The following is a 17,363-nucleotide window of genomic DNA, read 5'->3' on the forward strand; positions in this document are numbered from 1 at the left end:
GGTCAGTAACTAGAGTTCATAAATTGAAAATCACTGATAAGATTTAGAAGGCAGGGCATTGTTTTTCTTCCCCCTCAGAATTTGTGGGATCCATCTGGAAAGTAGGGATAGCTGATTCTTAAAAATAATTTGAAGAGACAGTTGTACAGCTACCTGTCGATGAAGAACTTCAAAGCAAAGGTGAGCATGATTGCACAAACAGGATAGGCCTGATGGGTTCCTTCTGCACTGGAAAATTCTCTGATTCTACATCTAAAGAGAATTTTCCATTACAGTGACCACACTTCAGAAGTATTTATTGGCTGCGAAGTACTTTGAGATGTCCTTCAGACAAGAAAGGTGCTGTATAAACTCAAGTTAAGTCAATCATTTCTCACTTTTATTTCATAATACAGGTAGATTTGTGACAATCCCTAGGATTGATGTGATTGGGACAAAATGAATTATATGGATCAACACTCATAGGCCTGCTAGAATTTGTTCCATATTGGAAGCTGCTTTTCCAGCAATTTCAGTTTCTTGCCTGATGTATAGCATCCGCAGTTCTTTTGGTTTTGATCATAACCAGAATTGGTTTTTAGGTGCTGGTCAAGGGATAAACATTAGCAGGATAATGGGGGCAAGCTCAACTGTTCTTCTTGAATCATGTCATGGAATCTTTTACACCCACTTAAGGAGGCTGACAGAGCTTTAGCTTGATGGCTCATACAAACAATCTCCAACAGGACAGCGCTCCCTTTTCCTCCTTTAGAGTTAACATGGATTATGTGCACAAATATTTACCCACAAGGTCCTGTTACAGAATGCTACCATTTAGCAGTAAGTTAACACAAACATCCCAAATGATTAAGAGCGAGAAAGGATGTGAAAGTAATTCAGACTGGATTATCGAAAACATTATTATTAAGAATTAGTAAATGTTTTCATTCATTGTCTTGGATCCAATGGCATAATTTTCTACATCCAAGTGAATTTACCTTTTCCCATTTGACAGTTATTACTTCAATGAACAAAAAAGACTTACCTTTAATTCCTTAGTTGCCACTTTGAAAACAAGTTCAATCACACAGCCCACTGCTAAACGTGCAGCACTGGATGAGTGGATCTCATTCCAAATTGTATCACTGTCAACCTAATTTAAAAAAAACTCATATTAAATGTGTTACATAAAATATTGGACCTTTTAACTTGTTTTGGACAATGCTCTCTTTAAAATACAGTTAATAAATAAATGATTACAGTGGTTGTATAAAAATTATCTGTATATCAGACCAGTACAAAATAGTTTGCATAGTGTTTAGGTATCCAGCGTGACGTTCCTCCCAATAGGGTACCAAACAAGAATCCAGTGGATAAAATCTGAAAACGTGGTCTGGTAAATGTGCATTCCAAAAATTGTAAATGATTTGCTTGCAATAACAAGGTATAATATTGCTGATACTTAACTGTAGAATGCAATAGTGGCAGCTTTGACTGGATACTATGATAATGTTGTTTCCTACTGCCTCACTAAGTGATTATAAACACAAACAATAATTCTGCATTTTAAACGAGAGATTTAATCTGGAGATCAAATGAAACTTCAACCTATACTTTGAGATCCACAACCAAACATCTTCGTGCACAACACACACATGGTACATCAAATGCAACATTCATTAACCTAGGGAATAAGTTGTGCATGTGTGCAAACAGAAGTGTTATGCAATGGAGGAAACTTGCTATTTACGGCAGCCAGTCTAATACCATTCGTGTGTTGATATATTTTTGTTTCAAACCAACTATTTTTTGAATTAAAATGAATTGTAAGTTATACACTCACTGGGTTGAGTAGCCTCCTTGTGTTTCCAAAATGATATAGTATATTGTAATTTTATTTTCAAAAGCAACTGTAAGAAATTGATTACAATGACCCAAAGTCAGGCCTCAGTTTGCCTCATTGGGAAACATAAGAATTTAAAACTAGGAGTCAGCAATTCAGGCCCTATAAGCCTGCTCCGCCATTTATTATATTCATGGTTGATTTCATGTTGGATTCAATCCACTTTCCTGCCTGCTCCCCATAACTCTTTAACCAGTTACTAATTAAAAATTTGTCTGCCATCTCCTGAAATTTATTCAGTGTCCTGGGCCTCCACTGCACACTGGAATAGTGATTTCTGCAGATTCACAACACCTTGAAAGTAGTAATTTCTCCTCATCTCAGTTTTAAAACAGTTACCCTTCAACCTAAAAAGATAATCTTTCATTCAAGGTTGCCCCAGAAATGGGATTACCTGCTTCACATCTACTTTGTCAATCCCCTTTAGCATCTTGTATACCTCAATTAGATCACCTCTCATTCTTCTAAACTCTAGTGAGTACAGGCCTAACCTGCTCAAACTCTTCTCATAAGACAAGTCTTTCATGTCTGGAACTAATCTAGTGAAACTTCTCAGAACTGCCTGCAATGCAATGACATCCTTCCTCAAGTAAGGGAATCAAAACATTACACAATACTCCAGATGTGGTCTCACTAGGGCCTTGTACAGTTACAACAGCACTCTGCTTTTTGTTTCCTCCATTCCTTTAACATACAATGCCAAAATTTTATGTGCTATCCTTGTTATTTGCTGTACATGCATTTAACTTTGTTACAGCCAGAGCTATTGGCACTGCAGCATTTTCAATTTTCTCTCCATTTAAATAGCAAGTTGCTTTTCTATTCTTCCTATTAAAATGGATAATCTCACACTCATCCACATTAAACTCAATCTGCCAAATTTTAGCCCATTCACATAAATTTATTAATGGATATGGAAGATTCTTATTTCTTCATTGCAACTTACTTTCCCAGCTAATGAGAGCACCAGGCAGGAGAAAAGACAGATAGAGAAGCTGAGCCATTCAGGGAGAGCTTTTCAGAGTTCGGGGGATAGATTATGTGGAGGGACAGATTTTAAAGTAAGGAGGTAAATTTTAAAGTTGAAGCAATGCCAAACTGGGAGCCAAAATAGTCAAGTGAGCACTCAGGCAAACGGTAATCTGCTGAAATTAGGAAATGCCAACTGAAGTTTAGCATGAGCTTAAGCTATCAGAGGGTGGAAAATGGAAGGGTGGTTTGGAAAGCCTCTGCATGGACACTGCTTGTTTTAAATAGTTAATATAACTGGTGATACAGCAAATATTCTAAGGCAAACCACCATAGAGGTATCAGAACAACATAACTGGTGTGTGAATATGGCTGTCACTAAACATTAATCTGTTTCGCAAATGAGGAGCTATTTTGGAAGTATAGTCTTGTTTCATAACTTCTCAATTTTGTTGACACAACTATCTAAATTAAGGGGATAAATACTTGTACTGCATTTTCAGGCTTTGAATGAGGGTCAGAGGCTGGTAGAGATGCTATTTGGGTGTGGTCTACCTCAGCAATTCAGCTGATCGATTTTTTCTGCATCTGTGAAAATAGGACGAGCTATAGATAAGGAAAATGGAGAGAATGAAGAGACTATGCGAAAACAGATAGATAGGGCCAACACTTGAACAGGCAGCAGAATTGCTGGTTGTGTCAACAGAACTGGAAAGCCCAGTCATAAATATGCCAATAAGCACAGGTATTCTTACAGTGTACCTGTTAAATAATCTGAAAAATAAGAAAAACTTGAATCCGTTTGTTCCATTCCTATTAAAGATTTGGACATAAAATGCCTGTATTTCATCTAGATTATTGTGCCTTATGCCTTAAATAAAAGAATTCAAAAGCTCTAAAAAAATGTCAAGAACTATTTGCCACGTAGATAACAAGGATCTGGTGTTAAGTGAAACCACAATGTAGCTGTATGCGAGTAAACTATTCAACATAAAAACACATGCTGAACCCACTTCCATTCACACGCACACCGAGTACAGTGCTATTTGTACTGTGTTTGTGCTTCCTTCAATCCTTTTGTTTATTCAGCAGATTAACAGAACTCAAACACTAGCTCTGAGAAACTCACACTATTGTAACAAATTTACATTGTATCACTATTCTGTTCTTTCATTAACAATTCAGAAAGAAATGAAGCCAACTTTACCACCTCCAAGTCACTTGCCCTACAAAACAACCCAATATGTCAAATATTGGTTATGAAGACTAATTGTGGAAGCAAAATAAGAAACTCTTTTCTAAAATGAAAACTTGAAAAACAGTGCTAGTTTGTTTTAACTGTTGGCAGCATTCTAAGTAGATTCAACCAAACAGAAAAACTGCCACCATGGGATGTGAACAACACTGATCTCAACCAGTCTAAACAATGCATTGCATCAAACATTTAGTCTTCAAAAATATTGCTGTTATAATTCTAATCAATAAAACAGGGTAAGGGAGTGGAGTGCCACATACATTTATAAAATGTTTTGATCAACACATTTAGCAGAAAGCAAGATCATTGCATTTCAATCAGAATCTTAGAACAAGCCAGGGTTCTTAAGTGCTCTGTAACTGCATAACATGAAACATCCATGAAACATCTGGGCTACATGTATCACAGATATGATCCCTGATCTATGTTGACTTATATTAACTCAGCAGAGGCAGTAATATACATGTTATAATGAATTTCAGCAGCTTTTATTTGGGAAGGAGAAAACTGGGGCACCTAAAAGGGATTTTAAAAATCATTAATCATCTTGCCAAAGTGTGTATGTGTGGATGCTGGCGATGATGATACATTAACAACTGTGCTGTTTCCAACAATCAGACAGACTGCAGGTACTGTCAAAGATAAACAATGGTTATTCAGTAAAATATTGAGGATGAATCCAAATTGTATCAAAATTTACAAGAAAAAATGGATTTCCTCTATTTCCTTCCATTGCCAAACATCTGTGGCTAAGGGAGGCATGAAAACAACTGTGCCCATGCAGCTAATTTTGTTGGTCTGAACCAGCTGTTAGATGTCAGAAGGACAAATTTTGTACCAACATGAGGCTGGCTTCAGCAAAACAATTCCCCACACTGAACTGCTGAGAAAGTGAATCAAGCTGTGTGGTAGAATCAGTAATTTATGGAGTCACTGTATATCCACCAGCTCTGTGCAACTTTACAAGTACCTGCTGTAAGGAGTATACCTTCAGTCATCATTCAATTTCCCCGACTCTGTTCCCTGAACAATACCTCACATATTCCAATTGTGGTTTAGTCAACATTCTTAGTACAGCAAACCTTGAATTCCTGTTTACAGGGGGACATCTGTTCTCAATTATGTGCTGAGTAGAAGTCAAAGCAACAATTTATGTTGTCGCTAAAATGGAAAGAACAAATAAGACATTATTTACAAATTTTAAAAAGGGAAGAAAAGACTTACTCCAAGACCGCCACAAGGAAGCATAACAAACATTGGAGTGACGGAACCTGTGGAACAATATTTAAAAAGAGCTTTTAGTTTGTAGTACCAAGACAAATTATAATATTTGCAGAAATGTTGAAATCACAATTCAATAATGGGAATTATTGTAGTTAAGTACAAATGAACCTCTGCAAGGTGTGTATTCCTACTAATACTGTGTTAATCCCCTTTATTGGCCTCTTGGGCCCTTGCAAAAGCTTTTATCACTGAAACAGTTCCTCACAATCTATTCACTGTGTTAGCATATTTGAAATCATCTTCCCCACTTGCAATTTATTTAATTGATGACTGGAACCCAACTGGGTCATAGCCTACATACAGTTCAGATCAAGATGGAAACTCAAAAGAATTGTAATGAAACAGATGGTTTAAATTCCTGGAGATTCTGGATTCAAATCTAAACACTTGTTTCAATATGAGCAATGAACAAGGTGTTTTTTCTTTATGGCCTACCACAACAGAAATAACCCAATTTCCTGAAAAGCTACAGTGCATGACTCCTTAATGTATGCCTATAAGTAAGCTATATAGGGTCTGAATGACAGTGGATGCAGAGGGTCTGATGCCCCTTTAAAATCTTCCATAAGACCATAAGACATAGGAGTGGAAGCAAGGCCATTCGGCCCATCAAGTCCACTCCGCCATTTAAATCATGGCTGATGGGCATTTCAACACCACTTCCCTGCGCTCTCCCTGTAGCCCTTGATTCCTTTTGAGATCAAGAATTTGTCGATCTCTGCCTTGAATGCATCCAATGTCCCGGCCTCCACTGCACTCTGCGGCAATGAATTCCACAGGCCCACCACTCTCTGGCTGAAGAAATGTCGTCTTATTTCAGTTTTAAATTTACCCCCTCTAATTTTAAGGCTGTGCCCATGGGTCCTAGTCTCCCGCCTAACGGAAACAATTTCCGAGCGTCCACCCCTTCTAAACCATACATTATCTTGTAAGTTTCTATTAGATCTCCCCTCAACCTTCTCAACTCTAATGAGTACAATTCCAGGATCCTTAGCCGTTCATCATATGTTAAACCTACCATTCCAGGGATCATCCGTGTGAATCTCCGCTGGACACGCTCCAGGGCTAGTATGTCCTTCCTGAGGTGTGGGGCCCAAAATTGGACACAGTGTTCTAAATGGGGCCTAACTAGACCCTTATAAAACCTCAGAAGCACATCGCTGCTTTTATATTCCAACCCTCTTGAGATAAACGACAACATTACATTCGCTTTCTTGATTACGGACTCTACCTGAAAGTTAACCTTCATAGAATCCTGGACCAACACTCCCAGATCCCTTTGCACTTCTGATCTGCGAATTTTCTTACCGTTTAGAAAATAGTCCATGCCTGTATTGTTTTTTCCAAAGTGCAAAACCTCACATTTACTCAGATTGAATTTCATCAGCCATTTCCTGGACCACTCTCCTAAACTGTCTAAATCTTTCTGCAGCTTCCCCACCTCCTCAGTACTACCTGCCTGTCCACCTATCTTCGTATCATCGGCAAACTCTCGCCAGAATGCCCCCAGTCCCTTCATCCAGATCATTAATATATAAGGTGAACAGCTGTGGCCCCAACACTGAACCCTGCAGGACACCACTCGTTACCGGTTGCCATTTCGACAAAGAGCCTTTTATCCCAACTCTCTGCCTTCTGTCAGACAGCCAATCCTCAATCCAAGCCAGTACCTCACCTCGAACACCATGGGCCCTCACCTTGCTCAGCAGCCTCCCGTGAGGCACTGTATCAAAGGCCTTTTGGAAGTCTGGATAGATAACATCTACTGGGTTTCCCTGGTCTAACATACTTGTTACCTCTTCAAAGAATTCTAACAGGTCTGTCAGGCACGAACTCCCCTTACTAAAACCATGTTGACTTGTTTTAAGCTGACCCTGCACTTCCAGGAATTTAGAAATCCTATCCTTGACAATGGATTCTAGAATTTTACCAACTACCGAGGTTAGGCTAATCGGCCTATAATTTTACATCTTTTGCCTTGATCCTTTCTTACACAAGGGAGTTACAACAGCAATTTTCCAATCATCTGGGACTTTCCCAGACTCCAGTGACTTTTGAAAGGTCACGACCAAAGCCTCCGCTATTTCCTCAGCCACCTCCCTCAGAACTCTAGGATGTAGCCCATCGGGGCCAGGGGATTTATCAATTTTTAGACCTTTTAGCATTTCTAGCACTTTCTCTTTTGTAATGCCTACCGTACTCAACTCTGCCCCCCTGGCTCTCCCTAATTGGTGGCATACTACTCATGTCTTCCACTGTGAAGACTGACGCAAAGCACATATTAAGTTCTTCAGCTATTTCCTTATCTCCCATCACTAGCCTTCCAGCATCAATTTGGAGCGGCCCAATATCTACTTTGCCTTTCGTTTGTTTCTTATGTATTGAAAGAAGCTTTTACTATCATTTCTAATATTACTAGCTAGCCTACCTTCATATTTGATCCTCTCCTTCCTTATTGCTCTCTTTGTTATCCTCTGTTTGTTTTTGTAGCCTTCCCAACGTAGATTTCTCAGTGCTCTTGGCCACTTTATAGGCTGTCTCTTTTTCTTTGATATATTTCCTGACTTCCTTTGTCAGCCATGGCTGTCTAATCCCACCCCGGATAATCTTCCTTTTCTCTGGGATTAACCTCAGTACTGTGTCCTCAATTACACCCAGAAACTCCTGCCATTGTTGGTCTAACGTCTTCCCTGCTAGGCTCTGCTTCCAGTCGATTTTCGTCAATTCCTCTCTGATGCCCCTGTAATTACCTTTATTTAACTGTAACACCATTACATCCAATTTTGCCTTCTCTCTTTCAAACTGCAGACTGAAGTCTACCATATTATGATCGCTGCCTCCTAAGTGTTCCCTTACTTTAAGGTCTTTTATAAAGTCTGGCTCATTACATAGCACTAAGTCCAGAATAGCCTGCTCCCTTGTGGGCTCCATCACAAGCTGTTCCAAAAAGCTATCCTGCAAACATTCCATGAATTCTCTTTCTTTGGATCCACCAGCAACATTATTCACCCAATCTACCTGCATATTGAAGTGCCCCATGATCACCGTGACCTTGCCTTTCTGACATGCCCTATTTATTTCTCGGTGCATCTTGCGCCCCTGGTCCTGATCACTGTTAGGAGGTCTGTACATAACTCCCATTATAGTTTTTTTGCCTTTGTGGTTCCTCAATTCCACCCACACAGACTCCACATCTTCTGACCCTATGTCATTTAGCGCCGTAGATTTAATTCCATTCTTCACTAACAAGGCAACCCCACCCCCTCTGCCCACCTCCCTGTCTTTCTGATATGTTGTGAATCCTTGGATGTTTAACTGCCAGTCCTGAGCTCCCTGCAACCATGTCTCTGTGATGCCTACCACATCATAATCATTCAAGAGGATTTGTGCTGTTAATTCATCTACTTTGTTGCGAATACTACGAGCATTTAGATAAGTGTCTCAATGCTAGTTTTCTTATCATTCTGAGAGAGGTTGGAAATCCCAAGATGTCTTAAGCTATCCTTCCTTTTTGCTGTATTCCTAGTCTACCACGAGCTTAAATCCACCTGTACACATGCAATCCTGTTGCTTACCTTTCCATTGAACTCCATACTCCCTGTCTCTTTCACTTTCCCTTCCCGCCAACTCACTAGTTTAAAGTCCTACTGACCACCCTATTTATCCTTTTCGCTAGAACACTGGTTTCCATTTAATTACAACAATCAACACAGTATAAATGTATCTTTATAATATTCTCTTTTTGATACAAGTAACAAGTGATGAAGGAGGAAAAAAAACTGGACATTTGATAAAAATGGTTGTTTGGCCATGGAGGTTTTGAACTGCTAGGAAGACCTTTTGGGAGTCTCACAGAACACTTAAGACTATCTTCCAGTGCATGGGTATGTTTTAGTATTGCCGGAAAAGACGACACTCATTAGGACAATTTGTTAGAAATATTATATAAAGAGAAGACAACCTTTTTTATATCACATAAGACTGTACTGATAGAATGTTGAGTGGAATCTGATTGGTATAGATGTTGCCATTGGGAATGTACCAGATAAGTGATGACTGACAGTTAACTGCCAGGATTTGTTAACATTTAAACCTGGCTAAAGAAGTCAAGGAATTGTCCTCAGAACAGATTCAGATGAGATACGATGTGAGGAGGTTCACATGAGGTCTCAATATCAGCATGGGCTACTTGAGTTGAATGATCCAGTTCTGTACTGTTAACCTTATGTAAACATCTGCATATGGAACGAGTATTGTTGCAGTAGTGGTAAAATATGGTCTATCGATTTCTAACTTCCATCATTTGATTTTAATACCTGTAATATATATATACAATTTTTTTTAAAAAGTACTGCCTAAAGATAACTGCAGTGGTCACCTGACCAGGTTGAACCAAGCTCAAATAAACAAAGATAAACAAAGACAGTCTGAGCTGAAAATCACATCTTATTAAAAGGCACTGAAGCTCAGTCAGGTGTGAATCATTATGTCCTATTATTGGCTTGCAAATTTCTGCAAGTTTCACATATTATGATAGAGGGGCCTGCAGATTATCTAGCTTGAAAAATAGAATGATGTCAGGGGAATATACATGTGAACTGTATCTCAGGAAAACAGCCTTTGCACAGATCAGAGAAAGAAATATGGACTAGTAACAGCAAGGGTTGTTTCTCAATGTTTGCTTCTCTGCATCTTGAAAGCCAGCGATAATACAACCTGGAAAAAAAGCCATCTATCAATATTCAACTTTCATAATTTAACTTTAATAGCTGATACATCCATGCACTAAATATGCTTTGAATAAAGACACAAATGATCCTTCATGCCTTAAAATTACTATTATAATCAAGAGGCATCATTAAATTTACACCTCTTATTCACACCTGCATGGTAACTGCACGTATTGAGAGATGAAAGGTTGCCTACAACTATGCAGTCTGAAATAAAACAATGACACTGGCAGCAGAATCTGCAAAGGAATGGTATGTCAGGAGCACCTTTTGGCAGGGGAGAAAAGAAGAGAGAAAGCAACATGGACCAAATACAGCATGAATACTGGAAGCTCTTCTCTCCCCTACCTCATTCGCAAAAACAAGCATCGGTAAAAGACTTTGATTTGGAAAAAAAAATTGAAGTTCACTTAGAATTCAGGATCTATAAATTTTACTAATACTAAGAACCTGGGCAGCAGCTAAAGAGATGGATTCAGGTATTTTTATTTGTAACTCAAGGGACTCAAGATCTATAATGCTCAGAATCACAGAAGTGAAAAGGTGCAGAAAGAGGCTGTTGGCTTTGTGTGTCATCAGTTCTCTGAATTTACATTATGACTACCATTCTCCTGCATTTTCCCTATAATACCAAGTTTTTTTTATATTGAAATATTTATTAAATGCTGCCGTGAATGTTTTAATTGAATATGCCTCCATCACTCTGAGAGATTGCATTCTCGACCCTTACTACTGACATCACATTAGCATTTCTTTGCAAATTACTTTATATCTGTTGATATCCTTATATCTTTCTCTTGACCCTTTTATGAGGGGGAACAGTTTCACCCGACCCATTCTGTCCAAACTCTTACAGTTATGAAAACTTCTATCAATCTCCTCTTGGCCTTCGTTTCTCCAATCTATCCTCATAACGGAAATTTCTCATCTGTGGATTCATTCTCAGAAACCCCTTTTAAACTTTCTCTGACACACTGATATTCACACCTGCATGGTAACTGCATGTATTGAGAGATGAAAGGTTGCCTACAACTATGCAGTCTGAAATAAAACAATGACATTGGCAGCAGAATCTGCAAAGGAATGGTATGTCAGGAGCACCTTTTGGCAGGGGAGAAAAGAAGAGAGAAAGCAACATGGACCAAATACAGCATGAGCCACCCAGAACTGGTTACAATGCTCCAGCTGATATTTAAGTTGTGTTTTTTACTAGAGTATCACCTGCAATGGCTTTTCTCCCAATTTCTGCACTGTTAAATTTAGTGTTCTGGCGATCTATCCTCAACTCCATCTTACACAATGATGACTGGGGGTTGCTGATTCATATGAACTCCTAGTTTAGCAACAGGTTGATTTTAAAAGTCGAATTCTTGTTCTCAAGTCTGCCTCTAGCCTCACCCCTATTTTGACAGTCATGTAAAATACTTGCAGTGGTCTAATTCTGACCTCTTCAACATCCCTAATTTTCATTGCCAAACTGGTGGTACTACCATCGGCTGTCATAATCTCGTACTCTGCAATTCCCACCTTACGCCTATCCACCTACCTTTCCTCCTTAAAACTTATTTCTTAAGACGGGGTTTTTAATCATCTGCCTTACTATCATCTTTGGTCTCATATTGCTTCATGTACTCTTATGAACCAGCTTGGAACACAGTATTAATGGGCATACATAAATGCAAGCTGTTGTTGCTGTGTAGTGGCCATTCCCTGAAGTACTCAACAACTTATGCATACAATACATGTGTTCAAAGAGATTTTAAATCATTTAAACTCAAATAAATGCATTTAATAACAGATCAATTTTGAATGAGAAGTCCCATATTTTCAGCATATCTAAATTAGGAAAAAGGTTGATGCTTTATAGCTTACAACACCATGGGTGAATTAAACTGCCTGGGTGCACACAACTTCTGAAGACAACAGACACTTTTACCCACCTGATAATAATCCTTTAGTCCTGTCAAGCTTTTCTAAACGGCTGAGGGGCTAAATTTTACACCTGCTTTTACAGCAACTATATTTTTTCCAACCTATAAGAACAGAAGAAATAGGTGCAGGGGTAGGGCATCTGGCCCTGCGAGCCTGCTCTGCCATACCATAAGATCATGATTGATCTTCCATGGAGTCAGATCCACTTACCTACCCACTCACCATTCCTCTTAATTCCTTTGCTGTTCAAAGTCCATCTTTGCCTTAAAAACATTCAATGAAGTAGCCTCAACTACTTCAGTGGGCAGGGAATTCCACAGGTTCACAACCTTTAGCGTGAGGAAGTTCCTCCTCAACTTAGTCCTAAGTCTGCTCTCCCAGCTCTAGTTTCATCTGCTAGTGGGAAAAAAAACCTTCCTGCTTCTATCTTAGCTATTCCCTTCGTAATTTTATATGTTGCCATAAGATCCCGTTTCAATTCTTCTAAATTCCAATGAGTTCAGTTCCAGTCTACTCAATCTCTCCTCACAAGCCAACACTTTCAACTCTGGAAAAAACTCAGTGAACTTCCTCTGCAATTATGCCAACTGTCAAAATGGAGCTGGATTACAAGAGGCCTGAACGACTTTTAAAGGTTTGGAAGAGAAAGTAAAATTATAAGTGAAATAATGAAAAAAAAAATTCAGTAAGAAAACTGAAATGGAAAAAGAAAAATCAATTGTTAAACAACATAAAAACATACAACATTGCTTTATTACTGTAAGTTTAATGATTGTTTCAGAAACAATATACGAACTGTGCTTTCCCAACCCTGAGAGAATGCTGGTTTCTCAACTTGCTAGCTGGTTAAAGGGTTAAGGATTCAGTTCCCCATAGGGAGATCATTCTCCTGCATGCAACCCAGCTGGATTACATTTAAACGAAGTAAGGACAACGTGACATGCATAACAAGAACATCTATTAAGTGCAGGTAGTTCTTCAAAAACCCTTTAAAACAAACAGGCAAATTAGAGAACTAAATACTTTTAAATAGAATGCTATTGTTACTGGTTAAGCATTGAAACTATTGTGACAGTAAGATTAAAAAAGTGATTTTGGAATGCTTCTCTTATTTCAGTATATACAGTTGTTATATCACTACTGAACTAATGGCTGGGAAATAATGATTATTCCTGAAAGGCTGCATCAAAAGGTAGAGGAGTGAACTGTGCTATACCTAGCAGTTTCTTACTATCAAGCTTCTGTCTGTTCAGTGGGTTTGTGCCATAAAGTAATGCATGCTGCTCCGAATGTACGACCTGTAGCTCCTCCAGAGATGCTTTCCTTCCTCTAATACACTGCGGAAAAAAAATTTAAAATAAGTACAATATATACAACTGTAAAGCGAAGGCAACTGTACATTTGAATCAAATGTAAATTCAGGGGCTCATGTAATATCTTCTGAAGTCTGCCTGATAATAAGCACAGGTAATTTAATTGTTAGACAGCAAAAGCAAAATTCAGATTGTTTTACTGAGCATAAGGGTGCTAATGCTCAGGGACAATGATCACAGGCCAACAGTCTTCCAAAGTCCTGAAAAGCTCTTACAGATACTGAGCTGTGAACAGCAGCACTGTAAACTATCCTTCTATTTTTAAGATGAAAAGGAGTTGAGATTGAAGTTAGCCAAATAGTTCTACTTAAATATAAAGCTAATGTTTGGAGGAATTAAAGAAAGCTGGTAGATTCGCTAGCATCCAGGAACTGGAAGGAAAGAATCCACAACATAATCCTCTGATGAAGGGTCTAGGCCCGAAACGTCAGCTTTTGTGCTCCTGAGATGCTGCTTGGCCTGCTGTGTTCATCCAGCCTCACATTTCATTACCTCACAGAGGTAGTCAGTTTTAGGATTGTAAATTACTCAACTGGGAAATTAAATAGGAAATTAAAAATTTTTTTAAAAATCAGGAGTTGAGAATAATTCAGACTTATTTATGGAGGATGAAGCGTCCACTTCAGGGACAGGTGTAACATATCTGCAGTGGGAGCTTTTCAGCTCTGGTTAAAGTGAAATATGGGATCTATTCTGTAGTTTAAAGTATATGTGTCTATAAACAGTAAACAGTATTTAGTCAATAATTTCTATGGGTTATTTGTTTCAGTAAAAGCTCTAAAATATGAATTCTTGGCATGCCATTTGGCCGTTTGCTGGAAGTTCAAATTTCTCTTCAAAATTTACTGATCTTTATGGAGTTCTTTAACAATGATTACTTTTAAATTTTTATTGATATTTTTCAGTCTATGACATCCATTATTCTGTAACTGCTCAATACACCATTAAGTACTGGGGGAGAAGCAAAAAAAGAATGACAATAATGAAGATAATTAAAGCTTGATATGTTACATAAAACCAACAGGTAACAGTAGTGAACTGCAAAGCGATCATTTAGTCAATCAATTCAGATACTACCACATTATAAAAATATAGCTGAATTGGTTTACTAATGCAAAGGCTGTACCTACATTTTAGTGTCAAGGCTCCCCAAAAATGGTACCGCAGATGGGAGGACCACTACAGAGTCCATTATGGCACATATAAGCCACTGTGAGTTTTGTTTCTATATGAATGCTTAGGAAGCTCACAGCAATTATCTCTTTCTAGAATTTTAACTGAGTTTTTAAAAAAATGGATTAATGCTTCTGCTAAAAGTGGACAGCAGAATTTATAATATACATGCTATTTATTTACTATTATATGAGAGATAATAGTTTTAATTTATAGCTTTTACATACACTTAGGGCTGGAAATGATGGTGTCACACAAGAAGATATTCACCACTACACTAAACTCATACATATTGTTTGCCACAGCAATTTTTATTGGGTGACAGATCCACTGTACAATTAAACTGAACGTTACCAAGGCAAAGCTGGGCTACGTACACATGATTTTAATAGTATTTTAAGTTATAAGATATACTGCTATACCGTTGACATTCCCAAACCTGATTGATATGGTTCCAAACAATTAAATAAAGTATGCCAGAAATGTGTAATGGGACAAATGGAAGCAATAATACTGCACATATTTGTGGTAAAGTTAATACATGTGTCATAGGGCAGAAATATATTAAGAGGGTCTTTTCTGAAAGAAAAACATATTTGGCATTAATCAGTTATTTATAATATTTTAAAGCAGTATGAATCTCCTAATTTCTAAAGTAATAAACATCATAAGTGAACTATTTCTGCCTTTAAATGTATTTTAGCTTTTGAAACAGGTAACAATCATTGCAGGAATTCAGAACAGGAAATATACACTTTTTTTTAATAAAAAGGAGAATACTCTCACATAACAAAAAACATAGCTCATCAATTAACAATGCTGCTGCCCCCTGCTGGCTATGAAACAAATCTTGCTATTACCAGAAGTGCAAACAGCAAAAGCCTATGCAGTTCTGTTTAAATATGCAGAGTGGAATTTATTTAGGACAAAGTGCTTAAATAAGTGCAAGACCAAACGTATAAGAATCTTCTATAACAAATATCACAACAGGGACATTAGTCATAAAACACAACTTTACACCTATTATGTAGGATTGCACAACACGTACGAATTCAGTTCTAGAAACCTTAAACAATATTCACTTACAACACACCTGCACTATAAATTAAATAGAAATAGTTTGGTAGCACAATTGAGGATGTTAATAAACATGTCAAAAATCTCTCTGAACATGTTCTCTCTGAAAATGAGTTTGTTGTTGTAAACAACAATAAAGTTCTGGAGAAACTCAGCAGGTCTGGTAGCATCTTTGAAGAGAAAACAGGGTCAATGTTTGGAGTCTAATGACCCTCAGAACAGGACTCAGGACTTGAACAGATAACTCTGTTTTCTCTCCACAAAAGCTGCCATACTTGTTGAGACTCTCTAGCAATTTCTGTTTTTGGTTGTTTCAAATCTCCAGCATCTGTAGTTCTTTGTTTTATTTTAATTTGTACTTGTGCAATGAGTTCAATGTTATGGTGCCCTTACCCCACATTAAACAGGAAGAGGTTTTCACCGAGTTCAAATTCTTTCATTAGATGTGACTCTGCTATTAGAAAAAAATTATTCAATAATCAATACTATGCTCAAAGTTACATCAGAAACTAATTTAGGATTATCGCTGGGCTGGCAGGGTAGTGCATTTGTGTGTGCTACTAGCTAGATAAATAGCCAAGATCCTGTTTCACGTAAAAGGAATTTATACACACATTGTTTTGCAAAAAAAAAATCAAACTCTGTTGCATTCCCATGGCAATGCTCTGACCAATCAAAACCCATCTGCCTGGTCTGAGAATCAAGATTGACAGTTAATTGTTCTCGTTACCCCCTCTATCCCAGTTGTGGCCCAACCAATCAGCACCCTTTTCTCATGCTGTATAAAATGGTACGTCTTTTTTCTGAGGTTGACTAAATGTTCAGGTTTAAGGTTGTACATGCTTCCTGGGTGTTGCAATGTGTCACAGGTCAGATAAATGCATACCACAAGTGCCTCACACGTGATGAGTGCAAGACAAAGACCTTCATCTTGAATCTCCTTTTAATTTTGTTTAAGTTTTATACTCTCAAGAATTTATTTAATTCAGTTCCTCTATGACTTTTAGAGAAACATATTTTCAATGGATTTTCATTAGTTATAATTGTTTATTCAACTTGGTTTAAGTTATGCAATGATCCAGCATCTTGTACTCTACCAGCAGGCAAAATTTTTTGATCAGCATAACAGAGAAAAGCTGTTTAGCATTCTGCTCAATGTATTTGGTGTTCCACTGTAATATACAACCTATCCCAAGACAACGTATCAGTGATAATGGGAACTGCAGATGCTGTAGAATCCAAGATAACAAAGTGTATCTGATGAAGGGTCTGGGCCCGAAACGTCAGCTTTTGTGCTCCTGAGACGCTGCTTGGCCTGCTGTGTTCATCCAGCTCCACACTTTGTTATCCAAGACAACGTATCCTGTTTTATGCAGAACCAATAATGGTTGGGTGCAGTGCTGTCACCAATCATCCAATCTCCTCTTTTAAAAGGATGAATCACTAGTGAACCTTAACAACAAGATGTAGTTTATTGTGAAATAGCATCCATTTCGAATTACATTGCCTAATTAGGTATAATTACTAAGCCTACCAGAAGCTCAGGCAAGACATATCTAACTTCATTGGAATGTCACATTGAGATTCCTCTTTTCTAAGAGTGCATCAAACTATCGGATCTGGTGGAGCCTAATGCGGTCCCCAACATTAACACTTCCAGAATTATTATAAACATATTTAAACCATCT

At 38.0% G+C, this 17,363-nt stretch overlaps 1 protein-coding gene across 10 annotated transcripts in view; it reads right to left on the reverse strand.

Moving 5' to 3' along the window:
- The window catches only part of hdac4 (histone deacetylase 4), a 532,576-nt gene that overhangs the window by 54,665 nt on the left and 460,548 nt on the right, over positions 1 to 17,363 (reverse strand). For 9 of the 10 annotated variants that reach the window (XM_059647103.1, XM_059647104.1, XM_059647105.1 and 6 more), the window contains 3 exons: positions 13,269 to 13,389; positions 5,331 to 5,377; positions 1,025 to 1,132 (listed from right to left, as the gene is read on the reverse strand). In XM_059647103.1, coding sequence (XP_059503086.1) covers positions 1,025 to 1,132; positions 5,331 to 5,377; positions 13,269 to 13,389 — 276 coding nt within the window. The remainder of the gene's footprint in view (positions 1 to 1,024; positions 1,133 to 5,330; positions 5,378 to 13,268; positions 13,390 to 17,363) is intronic. The other variant, XM_059647102.1, reaches the window with a different exon arrangement.

Source organism: Stegostoma tigrinum, chromosome 7, assembly GCF_030684315.1.
Source record: "Stegostoma tigrinum isolate sSteTig4 chromosome 7, sSteTig4.hap1, whole genome shotgun sequence".
NCBI classification, from domain to species: domain Eukaryota; kingdom Metazoa; phylum Chordata; class Chondrichthyes; order Orectolobiformes; family Stegostomatidae; genus Stegostoma; species Stegostoma tigrinum.